Below are 15937 nucleotides of genomic sequence, written 5' to 3' on the forward strand. Positions count from 1 at the left end.
GCAGGGTGTTCAAATACTTATTTTCCTCACTGTAGCATCTTCATATATTCATGGAAGAAAATATTCTGCGGGCCATTAAAGTTTAGCGAAAATCATCAAAAACCCTGGCGGTGGCTGGCAACTTTTTTTAAAAACGCTGGCGGGGAAAGAGTTAAAAGACAAAATAATCCTCCATCGAACATAACTCCCGAACATACCCAGAACCTAGAGAACAAAAATGCAAATATGCTCAAAAATTGCAGAAATATCCCTTCTGATACGCGACCACTTAGACATGATGAGTTGCCAGAAAAACGTTATCACAACCAATTGTGTAGTGAATTTGACTCCAACAAACAAAGAATTTAACACTAGTAAGAAAATTTACTCCAGAAGAAAAAAAAAAAAAAAAAAGGGGTTGACAGGGTCTCCTTATCGCCAACACCACTAGTAACGATTCTAAGCAAAGTTTTGGTGGTAGAATTTTTCTGCAGCCTCAGGAGAGTCGAAATAATGCTCCGTATTGTTGTATGACACGCGAAGTCTGGCCGGGTAAAGCATGCCAAAACGAACACCACGTTTATACAACAGGCCCTTGATGATGTTGAACGAAGCTCTCCTGTTAGCCACCGAAGTGCAGAAGTCCTCATAGAATTTGATTCTTGGTTTGCGAGTTGATTTTACCACCAGCTCGCGTACCCTTACTCATCTGGATCATATAACTTTAACAAAGATCAACTGTAGTACAAAAATAGCTAAAAAGCCCCAAAAGTAGTGTTATGAGGAAAAAAATATATAAAATTTATGTCGGAGCGCTAACACCACGCGTCTCTCCACTACATGGCAAAACCGGAAGTCTATAAATAATAATTTAATGAACTTAAACCATAAACACACACATGACGGACATGCCCTTAAATCTCTCTTTCTCGAACCATCGTCACCGGCCGCCTTTATCCCTCATGCGCCCCATCAGGCCGATTGGGGACCGGGCGTGCGCCACCGGCATGACATACACCCCTCCTTTCCCTGTTCTTTGCGTCCCGTCAGGTCATCCCCACCTTCCTCGACATGGGAGGAGACAGGAGGAGAAAACAACAACAAAAAAAACAAAATAGGCGAGGGAAAAGGCCAACAAGGTGCGAAAGAGAGCGAGCGAGGAGAGACAGAAAAAGCTCACTCACCGGTTCTCTGATGTAACGTTGCGTGTTCCTCGAGCACTCCTCCACACTCTTCGGTGGACGACAGCCGCTCCTCCCCGAGCGGACCGGAGTCAAACCTCTGACCCCCAGTGGACAGAACGCCCCTCCGCTATTCTTGCGGAACATGGGGACATTCCTCCGCCCCTGGCAGCGGCTCCATCGCTCCAGGCGGTTGGGGAATCCAGTCCCCACTCACCCCGCGGGCGACGGCTGTTCCCCACGTCCAGGCGGTCGGGCTACTCTGTCACCCGGCAGATGGCAGCGTCGTAGATCCACTATATATATGTGTGTGTGTGTGTGTGTGTGTGTGTGTGTGTGTGTGTGTGTGTGTGTCAAAAATAAAATGATATAGACCACATTCCAACATTAGTGCAACAATCAAACCCTGAATTTCCCCCAAAACCAAACAAACAGAAAAAACAAAACAAAAAACATGCGCATTAACTCCACTTCATCCCTCCAAACTCAAAGAGTCCATGTATGCCTACAAGAGTCCCTGCGACAACTTTGCCGTCGGGAGTGCTCAAGTCCGGTGCTTCTATAAACATTTTGTGAGATATACATTACTTTCTGTTGTGTAATTCTAAAACAAACTCCAGCCAATAGACAGAATAAGCACAAAGAATGTGTAGACTCATCCACATGAGGTGTCTCGAAGGTGTGTTCCTCCACAAAACAAACTCCAGCCGCTAGCAGAACCAGCACAAAAAAACAAACAAAAAAAAAGAGCATAAAGTTGTCTCGGACTGTCAAATGAATGTTCAGTGAGCTGGCCCATTCTGCTGTACACGATTGTAACAAATGCCCTAATCCCTCTAATGATTTGCAAGAAATATTCTACAAAACACTCAATAGGAGGCATAAGCACGAAGAATGTGTAGATTCATCCACAAACTGTCTGGAAGGAGTGTAATTCCACAAAAATAACAACTAAATAGGTGCCCAGATTCCTTGGACAGTCAAGTGAATTTTCATTGAGTCAGTCCCACTCGGCTGCATCGATAGCATCACACAATGACTTCATTGACTTTATAAAGGACACCGCTTGCTGTGAGCATGTAAATATTTTGCGGCAATCGTAGTATCTATTCTTAGTTTAGCCGGGAACATCAGTGCAAAAGCGACCTTCGTTGATGTAAGAGTTTCTTGCATTTCTTGAGTCGATCACGTTTCTCTCTTCTCGAATTCACAAAGTCGCAAAGTCTGGGAACAAGAAAATGCTGTGGATCTTCCAAGAAAGCCTTCTTTACTCCTCTACATCCACTAATTGGCTCTATAATTCTGCTCTCCTTTCCACCAATAGCTGGTGTGTGGTGAGCGTACTGGGGCACTATGGCTGCTGCCACTTCATACAGGTGGATGCTGCACCACTGGTGGTGGTTGAGGAGAGTCCCCTGTTCACTGTGTAAAGCTCTTTGAGTGTAGTGTCAGAAAAGAGCTAAAATTCATTCATCCTCCCCTCATGTAACATGAGATCTTTATCGAATGATCTCAGATATTTGGCCAGAATTGATGGGGCCTGTCTCCCTCAGCGGATCTCCGAGCCGAAACTCTGTGAGCTTGCTCTATTTTCAGCTTATGGCCTGTTATGTTGAGCAGACTTTGTGTGTGCAGAGCTTGGCATTCACACGTCCGAATGTGACTCTCTTCACCTTGTTTTCTGTCTTACTCAATGCGCATATAAAATATATATACAGTGCATCTGGAAAGTATTCACACTTTTTCCATATTTTGTTATGTTTCAACTTTAAATTCATTATTTTCTTCAAAATTCTACAAACAATACCCCATAATGACAACGTGAATGTTTGTTTGAAATCTTTGCAAATTTATTAAAAATTAAAAAAAAAAGAAAAATCACATGTACATAAGTATTCACAGCCTTTGCTCAATACTTTTGGCACCAATTACAGCCTGTAATCTTTTTGTGTATGATGCTACAAGCTTGGCACACCTATTTTGGGCAGTTTCTCCCATTCTTCTTTTCAGGACCTCTCAAGCTCCATGAGGTTGTATGGGGAGCGTCGGTGCACAGCCATTTTCAGATCTCTCCAGAGATGTTCAATCGGGTTCAAGTCTGGGCTCTGGCTGGGCCACTCAAGGACATTCACAGTGTTGTCTCGTATCCACTCCTTTGTTATCTTGGCTGTGTGCTTAGGGTCATTGTCCTGCTGGAAGATGAACCTTCGCCCCAGTCTGAGGTCCAGAGGATTCTGGATCAGGTTTTCATCAAGGATGTAGGGATATGGTATTGGACAGGTGATGAGCGGTGCCTGATTTCCTCCAGACATAACATTTGCCATTCAGGCCAAATAGTAAAATTTTTGTGTCATCAGACGCTTCTCATGGTCTGAGAGTCCTTCAGGTGCCTTTTAGCAAACTCCAGGCGGGCTGTCATGTGCCTTTTACTGAGGAGTGGCTTCCGTCTGGCCACTCTACAATACAGGCCTGATTGGTGGAGTGCTGCAGAGATGGTTATTCTTCTGGAAGTTTCTCCTCTCTCCACAGAGAAATGCTGGAGCTCTGTCATGGTGACCATCGGGTTCTTGGTCACCTCCCTGACTAAGGCCCTTCTCCCCCGATCACTCAGTTTGGCCAGGCGGTCAGCTCTAGGAAGAGTCCTGGTGGTTCCAAACTTCTTCCATTTACAGATGATGGAGGCCACTGTGCTCATTGGGACCTTCAATGCTGCAGAAATCTTTCTGTACCTTTTCCCAGATCTGTGCCTCAATATAATCCTGTCTCGGAGGTCTACAGACAATTCCTTGGACTTCATGGCTTGGTTTGTGCTCTGACATGCACTGTTAACTGTGGGAACTTATATAGACAGGTGTGTGCCTTTCCAAATCATGTCCAATCAACTGAATTTTCCACAGGTGGACTCCAAGTTGTATAAACATCTCAAGGATGATCAGTGGAAACAGGATGCACCTGAGCCCAATTTTGAGTGTCATGGCAAAGGCTGTGAATACTTTGTTAATTTTTTAATAAATTTGCAAAGATTTCAAACAAACTTATTTCATGTTATCATTATGGGGTTTTGTTTGTAGAATTTTGAGGAAAATAATGCATTTAATCTATTTTGGAATAAGGCTGTAACATAACAAAATGTGGAAAAAGTGAAGCGCTGTGAATACTTTCCGGATGCACTGTGTATGTATATATATATTGACCAGTGACATTGATTGTGATATGCAGAGCAATGCCATTCCTCCCTCTTCTCCTCCCAGGCTGAACTCTCTGTCTGTGATAGAGACATTAATTCATAACATGATCAGTTAGATGCTCTAATAGTTTGAGCCTCTTCTGTGTCTTCTTTACTCTCATTTTCCACCTTGCTGCCCTCGTCCTCTCATCTCTATTTGGTCTTTCCTCAACTCTTGCAAAGTTTACCCCTGAAAGAGTTGTAGAAAAACTTTCTCGTTCCTCGTCACATCTTTCTCCTATTTCCTCTTACTCTTTCCATACATTATTTTTGCTCTGGGTTTTATAGCAGATAGTGAGTAAATGTATTTTCTTTGCTGCGTGCATATACAAATGCAGCAGATACTGTGTGAATATGAAGGCATTTGTTAACCTGGCATGTGCATAATTTTAGAATATGGCTTTGAATTAGTTGCCTGTGTCAACAGCGTTTTGAAAGTATGAATCTTGGATCAGAGAAATGTATGTGTAGTGTTTTGAGAAAATTATGAAAATCAAGGAAATGTTTTTTTTTTTTAAAAACCTATTTCATGACATCTGTGGTCTTCTGTATGTTTAGAAAGTCATAATCTTTGCAATTCTCTTTGTGCCATAAGAGCTTGAAATTGTAATGATTTTGGATGCAAAAATTATTCAGTACTGCACATTCCGCACAAGATTTCTCAATTATTGGTTACTGTAAGATGACTTCCGTTCCTATGGTTGATTTAACCCATATTGTTTTGTATTTTATAGGTTCATTTCTTCAATAGTTTCTTTTATCGACAGTTTGCAGCTAAAGGGTATGAAGGAGTGAGGCGATGGACTAAAAAGGTTAATGTTACAGTATGCAAAATATCACACATAGATGCAGAAATATTACACCTAATTTGTTATTGATAATAAATCTCCTATAAGATTTTGTTTGGTTTAGATTGATGTATGTTTGTTTGTTAATATGTTTTTTAGTTTTATGTCATTTTGTTTGTGTGATGTTCCCCTTTCCCCCTAATATCCTCTGTGTTGATGTATTTTTGTTGTTTTTAGTGTTGTTGTTGTTGTTGTTTTTTTTTTTTTAAATTTGGATGACGTTTTTTGTATTTGTTTGTTTGGTCGTTTGACTTATATTTTTGTTTAATGTCCTCTGTGTTGATGTATTTTTTCTGTTTATTTATTTTTTGTCTTGTTTGTATGATTAGAATTTTTTGGTCATTTTGTTTGATTTATTTGTCTAATCTCCTGTGTTGTCCATGAGTTCAGTTTGATCTGTATGATGTTTGTTTCATGTCATCTGTCTTTTTGTTTGTTTTGTTGTTTAATTCTAATTTTCTCTTTGTTGATATGTCTAGGTTGATCTATTCTCTAAGAGATTGATTCTGATTCCTCTTCACCTGGAGATTCACTGGTCGCTCATAACTGTGGACGTCTTCAAGCAAAACATAAATTTCTATGACTCCCAGGGCATCTTGTTCAAGTTTGCTGTGGATGTAAGTGTGCTTTAAGTTTGCTTTATGCTCAAATCCTCACATATAACTGATGTGTTGCTGTTATCCACAGAACATCCTAAAATACATTGTTGCAGAGGCAAAAGAGAAGAAACAACTGGTATTTCAAAAAGGCTGGAAGATTGCTGTCAACAAGGTCTGTTTAACATGTTCAGATTATGACTCCACTGTAAATCAAGCAAACATCAAAAAAATTATGCCTGATGTTTTGAAAGTCTTTGTTTCTGCTTTTGAGATTTATTTTTGATTTTGCACTCCTCTGCAGCCCATTCCACAGCAGAAGAACGACAATGACTGTGGAGTTTTTGTCTTGGAGGTAATCTAAATGTTTGCGTACATTTTCATTAACGATACCTGTTAAATAATAAAGCAATTGAAATGACATTTGGAGAGGTTTAGTTCGTTAAAAAAAAAAATATTCACCTTTCACCAATCCGGTCTTTCTTTAATGGAACACAGGGAGAAATGGAAAATATATATTTTTAATTGAATGCACAAAACTATAATTATAGTAATCGACATGATTTATGCACTTTATGCTATTTTAATTTTTTGGACATAAAAGAAATAAAGTCCGAAAAAATTTGAACAGAAACTATTGTTTATGTAGCACCTTAAAGTCCACATCCCCAGAAGTGGAGTGATCACTCTCTTTGTCATTAGCGCATTCATTGAGAGCGTTTTCTAGTGCTTCAATAATGTGTGTTATTGTATGTCAGATCCATCAATGTTAATCTTCAATATGACATTGAAGAATCATAAAAGCACCATTACAGAAGTACATATGGCTTGTGCATTATATTGAAAGTCTCTTGAAGCCATAAGGCATTTAATAAGTAAATACAGTTTGTAGTCTGCATGCTCAGCGTGCTACAGTGAATGAGTGCTGCTCTGTTATTGACCTGCTCTCACTCACTCATAGCAGCACGCGCATACATGCTTCATGAAGCGCTACTTTTTTTTTTAGCTCACCTCAGAATTCTTCCTGGAATGTTTATTTGTTTAATGTTAAATGTTTAATTGGAAAGTCTAATTTAAAATAATCAGTTTCAGTGTTCGGGCCAGTGTGTCCAGGATTTTTGCTTTCGGCCAAATATTTTCGTTTCGGTGCATCACTTACTCTAGGTGTTCTGAAATCATCTGAGAGCTTTTGTGTTAGGAACAATCCAAAATGTAAGTTGTTATTCAATGATAATCTTTCCCTTCGCTGTAGCTGTCATATCTCACTCGTACCAGAGTTCAGATTAATAAATGCCAGCATGTCATGCCAGGTTTGATGTAGTTCTTGTGAACACGATACACCAACTACATATTTGGGATTTAGAATGAGACTTGAGAGCAACAGCGGGGGGAAGATTTTAGTGAATTACAGCTTTGGTCTTTTCTAACACAAAGCTTAATTTATGGCTTCAGAAGACTGTAATTGTAGCACACATACCATATGGACTCCTGTGACTTTTATGGTGTGTTTATTTTGTTGTCCTTTTTTGAGCTTTAAAGACATTGTTAATGTGAACTGTTGCAGTAGTGTAGTCTAGGGCATGTGCAGGCATACGGTGTATGCCCACCTATCTTTTTTAGGATTTTGCGTATACCCACCTAAAATAAGTGATGATACTGTACATATGGCCGCCAGAACAACGAGTAGGCTTTTGACTTGGAACTTTTAATCTACTAACGTGATGCCGCAGCACCGTTGAGTGAATTGTTTTTTATTTTAAAAAGTGTAGAGAGCTTCTCTCTAAACGCACACGAAGGTGGGAACGCAACTGATGGCACTTGCAAGACCGACAGTCCGACTAAGCCGATCCACCAATCAGAACGTTCATTTCAGACGTGATTTGGATATTTGTTAACCAATCATATTTTACGTTTCATTATGTAATGAAATGACATTTCCAGCGTCTAATGCACCATCATTTTTATTTCCCTGCTAAATGTAACATATGCAGTTAAACTTTGTGTAAATACTTCATAAATGTATCCTTCATAAATTCACATTGTACCCACCTCTTCAGACATTACTACTCCACTGAACGGTTGTAGGGAATAGAGCTGCAAGAAGATTCTCAAACAATTCTCCTTTGTTCCACGGAAGAAAGTCAGTTGACATGTTCATTTTTGGTTGAACTATCCTTTTAAAAAGTGTTTTCTTTTTGCAGTACTGTAAGTGCCTGGCGTTCAATAAGCCATTGCTGTTCACTCAAGAGGACATGCCTCAAGTCCGCAAGAGGATCTACAGAGAACTTTGTAACTGTAGGTTATCTGACAGTTTAAACTCAGACAAACCAACATAGATGTACTCCTAGTGTCTGGAAGGGATTGAACTTCATGGACAGACCAAGACAAACCAACATAGATATACTCCTAGTGTCTGGAAGGGATTGAACTTCATGGACAGACCAAGAAATCCTAAATATGGATCAGGCATGGCTGGAGCTTCCTAAATCTGTCCAAACATTCCTGTTCGTCCAGCCACTGAATACGTTTCATCAGGTTGCGTTTACCTCTTCGCTAGACATTGGTGGTTCAATTATGCCTTTTTTTGACAATTTCAACCTTGTTTTTACAAGGACGCTGTAACAACTTCTCAGAGATGGTGCAGAAACAAACAAGAAAATTGACCAGTTTACTGGCAATCAGAAAGATTCAAAACCATACAGTTGTGTGCATTTTTGTTTTTTATCTGACAACTCATTTTAATTTAAAAAACATATTGCCGTTCATCTTTGCAGCCTATAACGCCATCACAAAGCCCATGCATTTCTATGAGGTTGCATTTGGTTAAGAATGCAGTTTTTGCTTTGCATTATGAAAATGACTTTCATTGTTTTTAAATATCACATCATTGTTGTTGAGGTACATGATGTGTTTATAAAAGGCTTTTATATGAATGTTCGGTTAAACATGGAGAATCTTAACAGTCCAGTCATCTTTAACTTACAAGTTAAAAGCAAGGTTTAGTGGCGATAGGCACGTTTATTTATATAGCATATTTCATACAAAGTGGTAATTCAAAGTGCTTTACATGGAAATGATAAAGAAAATAAGACTAAAATGTAAGACATAAGAATTTAAAACTAAGTTCGAGATGCCCCTTCAGTGGAAAAGCAGAACAGGTACCCCAGGCAGGGTTCCAAAGTTCGATCTCCCAGTGATATTGAAGCGACCACCCCCATAAACTTTAATAACCACCTTTCCGAGGTCCTAAGCATGTCCTGTACCAGGATGCTGTTAACAGTTTCCCTTTAAATTGAACTATTTTATGAAAGAGCCACGGGGTTGATGTCAAGCTGTTTGTTCTCAACTGTTTTTGCTTGGACGTTCTTTATAGAATTACTCTTGACACTTTCTTAAGTGTTTCAGAAACGCAAGTCTGTAGTTTTGTCATTTACTGATGTTTGATCAGTTAATGGGCACAATGAGCTTGTTGCAGTTTATGCCTTTTATTTAGATTTTAATTGATGAAGGCTGCTCTGAAGAAATCATGTAAAGTGACTGTTATCATCAGTTCAAGGGGTAGGTCAACCAAAAAATAAAGTTCTCTCATCATTTACTCTACTTACGTTGTTCCAAACCTGTATGACTTACTGTGAATGGTGACTGGGGCTAGTATTCGGCTTATAATCGACTTTTTAAGTAATTTGGTTTTGGAACAACAATAAGGGGAAGTAAATAACGACAGGATTTTAATTGTTGAGTGAAATACTACTTTAAGACATACTGAGACTAGGCAAAATGTATGAAGCAAGTGTTTGTGATGTATGACAGTAATCATGATTGGGGCCTACTGTTCTGTTAAGTTTTTGACATTGTGAAATTGCAGCTTGGTACAAACATATTTAGGACAGTACAATTATCCTTGTCAGAGACCAATCATTTCAGGAGTCACAGAGAGTTGTACTGATACTCTCATTTTTGTTACTTGAAATCTACCAACGGATCATAACCTCAGATAGTGATATGACTGAGTTCCTGACTACTAGTTCATCATTATTTAAAAACACATAAAACCATGTTGAATAACCAGTACCATGTCTGCTGTGTGCTTGCAAACACATTGTGCACTTTCCACGAACAGGCTATAAAACAGGGCTCAAATTTGTTGTTCTTTAACCTAAGTATACCTGATCAGTGTAAAGGGGTTTAACCTTCAGAAAATGTTGCTCATCCACCTTTTGAGGTCAAACTAAACATGTGCTGTTGTATTTTAAATTCATGGGAAATAAGTTTGACAATTACTCCACTGATACTTTGTCCCCTTGTAAGTGATAGCTTAATATAGTCTAAATGTGCAGCCCTGTTATTTGCAATCCTAATAACCATTCTGGCAAAGTGGCTTTTGTATTCAACTTTGAACATAAGATTTCATTGTGTATTTTCATTTTTGGGTGAACTCTCTTAACATTTACTCACCCTCATGCCATCCCAGATGTTTGTGACTTTCTTCAGTAGAACACAAAGACTTTTAGAAAAATATCTCAGCTCTGTCAGCCCATACAATGCAATTGAGTGGTGATCAGACCTTTGTAGCTCCAAAATTACATAAAGGCAAACTAGAAGAAATGCACATGGCTCCAGTGTTTAAATCCATACCTTCAGAAGTGATATTATAGGTGTGGGTGAGAAACAGAATGCAATTTTTTTACTCAAAATCTTCACTTTCCTTTTCAGATGTGAAAGCAAAACTAAACAGCCACCACATATTACTTTCAGTTGTATAAGTGAAAGTGGAGATTTAAAGTAAAAATTTAAATTTGGATCTGCTTCTGAAGAATTTAAACACTGGAGTCTGGTGGATACTTTTTCACAACAGCACCATATTAAATTTTTGATGGGAATGAAAACAAGGCTGAGAGGGTCTATACTAACTTAATGACATGCGCTGTATAAAGCTCCTACATCATATGTCATTTTTAACAACTCCTTAATTTCCCATGTTTTCTGTAGATTAATGTCTACTGAAATTTCTTGGAAAGATGTTTTTTTTTTTCATCAGTGGAATGACTCCAAACCCTTTAAACAACCCCATAGAAGAGACTGTAAGTCTATTCCTCACAGCCTTGTCATTCCTGTCAAAAATTAAAGATGGTGTTACTGTGAAGAAGGTCTACTGGTGGCCATGAAGCGCTTATGCAATCAGTATACACAGATTTCTTCTCAAGGACAAACGCTACAAATAAAACAAAAGGCACACATTGATAAAAAAAAAAAACCCTCATATTTATTTAAAAAAAAGAAGAGAGAAACCAGACTACACCTGTCAGACAGAATGACTTTCAGGCATTAAAGGGCTAAACTTACAAAAAATAAAATACTGAATTAGTTACAGATTTGTCCCTGTGTATCCCGAACATTAAAATGTCTGATGGCCCTCGGGTGCACTTTGAAGCAGAATTAATTTCCCATAGCCACTCTGGCAGGATCATAAACCTGCCTGTATTGATCTCTGATCTGGAATAGTCCAAACCAACACGGGACATTCACACTTTCTGCACAAGCTTCCCATAACCCCCTCTGGCAGGGTCATAATCCTGTCTGTACTCATCTCTGACCTGAAACACACACAGATTGGACCTGTAAAAACTGCCGACCCATACATTATATAAAATATATTTGACAGGTTTTGTGAGGTTCACACTTTTTCTTCAGTTGCATTGACCAAGCTATAGAAAAATAACATATTGCAACACTTCTTAAAAACATCAGGGCTCGTTTCCAGATACATAAATGTAGTAATATAATAAAAATGGGAAATACACAAAAAAAAGAAACTGCATACATTATTTGAATACATTTGAGTATTGAGTAGTCATTTTTCTAAATGTACAGGTTTGCTCTTTGCACTTACTTGCCCGCCTGATTTTCCACGGCCGTACTGTCTGCCCTCTTTAAAGCCAGCATCCCAGTCTGTTCTTATGATCCGATCATCCAGTCTGGTGCCATTAATAAACCTCATTGCATGCTCCGCATCAGCCCGAGTGTAATATCTTCGGATCAACAGTTAAAGAACACAATCTACATATCGGTTTCTTTCTTTGACAGCAGGATCCGTTCACTGAATTTTAAAACTATCAATTTCATCTTAATCTTTATAAACAAGAGTATGGATGTTCTATAACAGTTATTTTCAGAACTCAAAACTTCCTCACCAGTCCAAAAAGAGCATTTATTGAAACTAAACTGCAAAAATAACTATATTATATAAATGTAATGTGCGTAATGTCCTTAAAAGTAATTATCTTAGTTCAAAGTCAGTAACTATAATCCAATGACAAGAATTTTAAATGTAATGCTCTACAATATTTTGACTAAAAAGTAGTTAGATTACAGTGAATTATTTTGTAATCAATTACACACAACACTGGTTAGGATAATGTAATATAAAATAATTTCACCTCTGGTTCTGAATTCAAAGGATACTCAACAAAACAGAATCCGCAGGCAGTCTTCTTGACTTTATCGAGGCCGATGATGATTCTCTTGACGTCTCCACTCTTAGAGAAGAGCTCATGTACCTGCTCCTCTGTCGTGTAGAAGGACAGATTCCCCACATACAGTGTCGAACTCTGACGCAACAGCTTCTCCTGCTCATAGCGGTTACCCTGAAGGAGATCCCAGCATATTAAACGCATACATTACACAGTCATTACACATACACGGGGTGGACTAGGACTAAAAAGTGGCCCTGGACTTTCTGGCCCAGAGCAGCCCACCAAACCAGACACGCCACACCGGCTCGTTTTACGGCTCAATTCAAATAAATACATTAATTCTATTGACTGCTAGTCATAACAATGGGCCCCAACAGTGCAAAAATTGTCATAACTTTACAATATATAAAACTGGATTTAAAAAAAATAAATATTTTTTTTAGAGAAAGCACTAAAAATAAGCACTTTATAGCTCTTTTTTTCCCAACATACAGATGTTGGTTACTGTGTACATGAAAGTTCAAGGGAAAATGTGTATTTTATGTGATAAGTCAGCATTTCTTCAAAGATTTTAAAGATCATAACCTTTCAACTTTTCTTTCTAGAAGTGCAAATAAACTGTCTGAGTTAGTATGAGGTTGTGGAAACAAGTATAATATACTATATTATTAATGTATATATATTTATAAAAGATCATAAAATGATGTTTAAAATAGTAAGATGAAGAAAGTGTCACATCAAGACAATAATGACAATGCTTTAAATTTCATGTCAATTACTCGCATAACTGTGTAAATGTTCATAGAATTTAAATAATGAAAACAAGGTTAGCCAGAATATGTATATGTACATATATAAATATTGTTTTAATTCAATCCCCAGATTATTCTTGAGAAAAAGTGAAAAGCCCAATGCTTTGACAAGTGCTGTTTCTGCCATCCTTTAAACAAAGCATGCTTCAAATACTCAAATAGCCACAAAATAATATTTTTCATGACTTATTTTCTGCATTTTATCAAGTGTGAGCATTATTCAGCAAGCAGCACATCAGCTCCCTGCGTTATGAATAAATTATGCAAATAACTATGTACTGCTCATAGCTTTACTGTTTGCAGATTCTATACATGTTGCTGTTATTGTATCTTTCATTTATTTGTCATTTTTGATAATTCAGAGCTCATCTTATTCTTAATATGTAGTCTTTAGTTGTCACCATTATTGTGATTTGCATGTCAAAAAATGAGGTCCACAGCAGGTACAGAGTTAATGCACAGAAACAAAAATTCACTACAATGAAAGTATAATTTTTAAAAATAACCATTTATGGGCTTCATCTTACAGAGTTTGATCCTGATTCACTCTGTCGAGGTCTGCACGGGCATGTTGTAACCAAGCTAGCTGTCTATTTTGCCTGTAGGATGGGCCGGTGTAGTGAGAAATCAAACCTATCTAAATATAAATCCTAATCTAAAAAAATAATATTGTATTTTAAAATGGTAGATAGTGGTCATTTATTTGCACATGAAGAAATTAATATATTAGGAAGAAGGAAATAACAGTACACACAATAGTCCATTATCCATGGATGGCATGTCCACGTTAGCAATCACATTTTCTCAAAAAATTCAGAATCAAACCAGTTGTACATACAGTACACAGTGAATAAGACATTTACTTATAGCACACATGAAGCGCTTTAACCTTGAAGTTGCACCAGAGACGGGCCACATCTATAAAAAAAGAATGTGAGAAATTGGAAAGCTCAACCAAAAAGCTCTCACGGACAACAGTCAACGGATGTAGATCGGAAGTCCTGCCTTACAGGTAATAGAGCCAATCACCTTTTAGATACAGACATCTGTCAATCAACTCGAGAATGCGCATGCGCTATAAAAGCTGGGAACATTTTGTTTTTTAGCTTAATGTAAGGTACAGAAGCGCCATTTATGATAACAGTGTTGTCAGATTTTACTTTGAAATAGGTTTATCATAATCTTGACTAACCGTTTTGGAGATTCGGTCTTTCCCCATTTAAGTAGATAGGAGCTGCACTGTCATGCCCTTTTTTTTTTTTTTTTTTTTACTGGTAATAGCCTCCCGAGAGCATTCCAAACATGGCAGATAGTAGACTGACTTGCTTGAAACACTTTGGTTGCACTCACGCACACGTGCGGATCCAGCGAGTAGCAGCAATCTCCTGACAGTTTAAATGGCCTGAATTGTATGCTTAGATTGTGACCATCATGATTTGTGAATCAGAGGAACTTTTGATCCTGAAGTTTTGATTTTGGCTGATAGAATATGTGCTTCAGAGGAAGTTATAAAAGCAGCAGCGCCTGACACAAAAAACACTAGATTTTCATGAGGATCGTGAACCACATCTGTTTAAATGAGATATCTACATAATTGCAAACGGTATATAATAGAAGCTTTATTGATATTGCCATTTATCATTAGAAAAGACAGTTAAAATGTACAGGAAACTGTTGGGGAGAGAGAGGGAGAATGAAACAGATGAGCACTAACTTTTATGAGCTTAAACGTGTCTGCCGAAACCATCGGGAAAACTCCCAGTGCTCCCGATGGCCAGTCCACCCCAGCTCATACATCTCAGCTTCTATCACTATACAGGTCAATTTAACTCATGATTTCATGTTTTTTTTTTTTTTTATGCCTGGTTCCACATTTAAAATCTGGGATTCAAGACCTAATTTAACCTGTAAACAAACTGAAACTTAAAGGATTCGGGAAAAATAAGCATTCTGTGATGTTTCTAAGCTATTTCTAGGACAAATGTGAGACATTAAGCATGTTAACTCCTTTGTATTGATGGTCAGATTTTCTTGCTTCCAGTGAAGCACACAAGAAGAAATGTTCTCAAATCATGCTTGATAACATTCGTGTTATTCATGCCAGCTCAAGTGCATACAAAATAAGTCTACATAGAAATTTCAATATATTAATTTTCAACGTTTTGCTTGAATTGTTATGATAATAATAATATTAATAATGGTTAATGATAATAATAAAGCCAATTTTTTTATTAAATCAGAAAAATGCTAAATGGAAACAAGTCGACTATGCGCGCGCGCGCACAGATCTGTTGAGTCTAGCTACATTTATATATTCGTTTAGATGTGTGTGTAAAGCTTGATGTTTCCTCACCAAAAGTCAATTCAACCAACAGGAGGGAAAGCTGTAAATAAAAACAATCACCAAACATGGTGCTTTTATGCTTTCAAATGCGTTAAAGACGTACCTTGAAATGCTGGTCTCTATATTGGCTTATATCAACATACGAGTCGCTGTAAAGAGCGTTTAATTTAACAGACATAATTAAATGAAAAAAATTAAAACACAAATTCAGAAGAACCACAGAAACGGAATGTTTCTCAAATCACCAGCATGAACGCAACGGAAGCACAAACGCGTTTCTTCTTCTTTATTTTTTGGCTGTTCGCAAACTTAAATAGCGCATTACCGCCACCTACAGTATGTTTGAACTCAATTTCAATTTCAAAGAACAGGTTCTTTTACATATACTATTGCCAAAGCGGCAACACACAAAACTGGGAATTAATAGGAATTCATAATAATAATTTCGCAGTAGTAGTGGTAGTAATCGTGAATAACA

General features: G+C 37.8%; 2 protein-coding genes across 3 annotated transcripts in view; one reads left to right on the plus strand and one right to left on the minus strand.

Moving 5' to 3' along the window:
• The window catches only part of senp5 (SUMO specific peptidase 5), a 49204-nt gene extending 38310 nt beyond the window's left edge, over positions 1-10894 (plus strand). For both annotated transcript variants that reach the window (XM_052121702.1, XM_052121701.1), the window contains exons 7-11: positions 5121-5198; positions 5714-5851; positions 5922-6005; positions 6135-6185; positions 8032-10894. In XM_052121702.1, the coding sequence (XP_051977662.1) occupies positions 5121-5198; positions 5714-5851; positions 5922-6005; positions 6135-6185; positions 8032-8166 (486 nt within the window). In that variant the 3' untranslated portion in view covers positions 8167-10894. The remainder of the gene's footprint in view (positions 1-5120; positions 5199-5713; positions 5852-5921; positions 6006-6134; positions 6186-8031) is intronic.
• Positions 10895-11070: 176 nt separating this feature from the next.
• Positions 11071-15746, minus strand: ncbp2 (nuclear cap binding protein subunit 2). Its single transcript, XM_052121716.1, has 4 exons — positions 15563-15746; positions 12293-12474; positions 11721-11859; positions 11071-11424 (listed from the first exon to the last, which is right to left on the minus strand). Exons 1-4 carry the CDS (start codon positions 15635-15637, stop codon positions 11353-11355), a joined length of 468 nt encoding a protein of 155 aa, XP_051977676.1. The 5' UTR covers positions 15638-15746; the 3' UTR covers positions 11071-11352.
• Positions 15747-15937: the final 191 nt, after the last annotated feature.

This window comes from Xyrauchen texanus, chromosome 48, assembly GCF_025860055.1.
Source record: "Xyrauchen texanus isolate HMW12.3.18 chromosome 48, RBS_HiC_50CHRs, whole genome shotgun sequence".
In the NCBI taxonomy this organism is placed as follows: Eukaryota; Metazoa; Chordata; class Actinopteri; order Cypriniformes; family Catostomidae; genus Xyrauchen; species Xyrauchen texanus.

Bases quoted from the DNA above. Each gene is read 5' to 3' on its own strand.
- ncbp2 (XM_052121716.1), bottom strand. From the start codon at position 15,637: ATGTCTGTTAAATTAAACGCTCTTTACAGCGACTCGTATGTTGATATA. The intron at 12,475-15,562 runs GTACGTCTTTAA...GATCTCCTTCAG, and splicing joins ATAGAGACCAGCATTTCAAG to GGTAACCGCTATGAGCAGGA. The intron at 11,860-12,292 runs GTATCCTTTGAA...GTTGATCCGAAG, and splicing joins TGCGGATTCTGTTTTGTTGA to ATATTACACTCGGGCTGATG.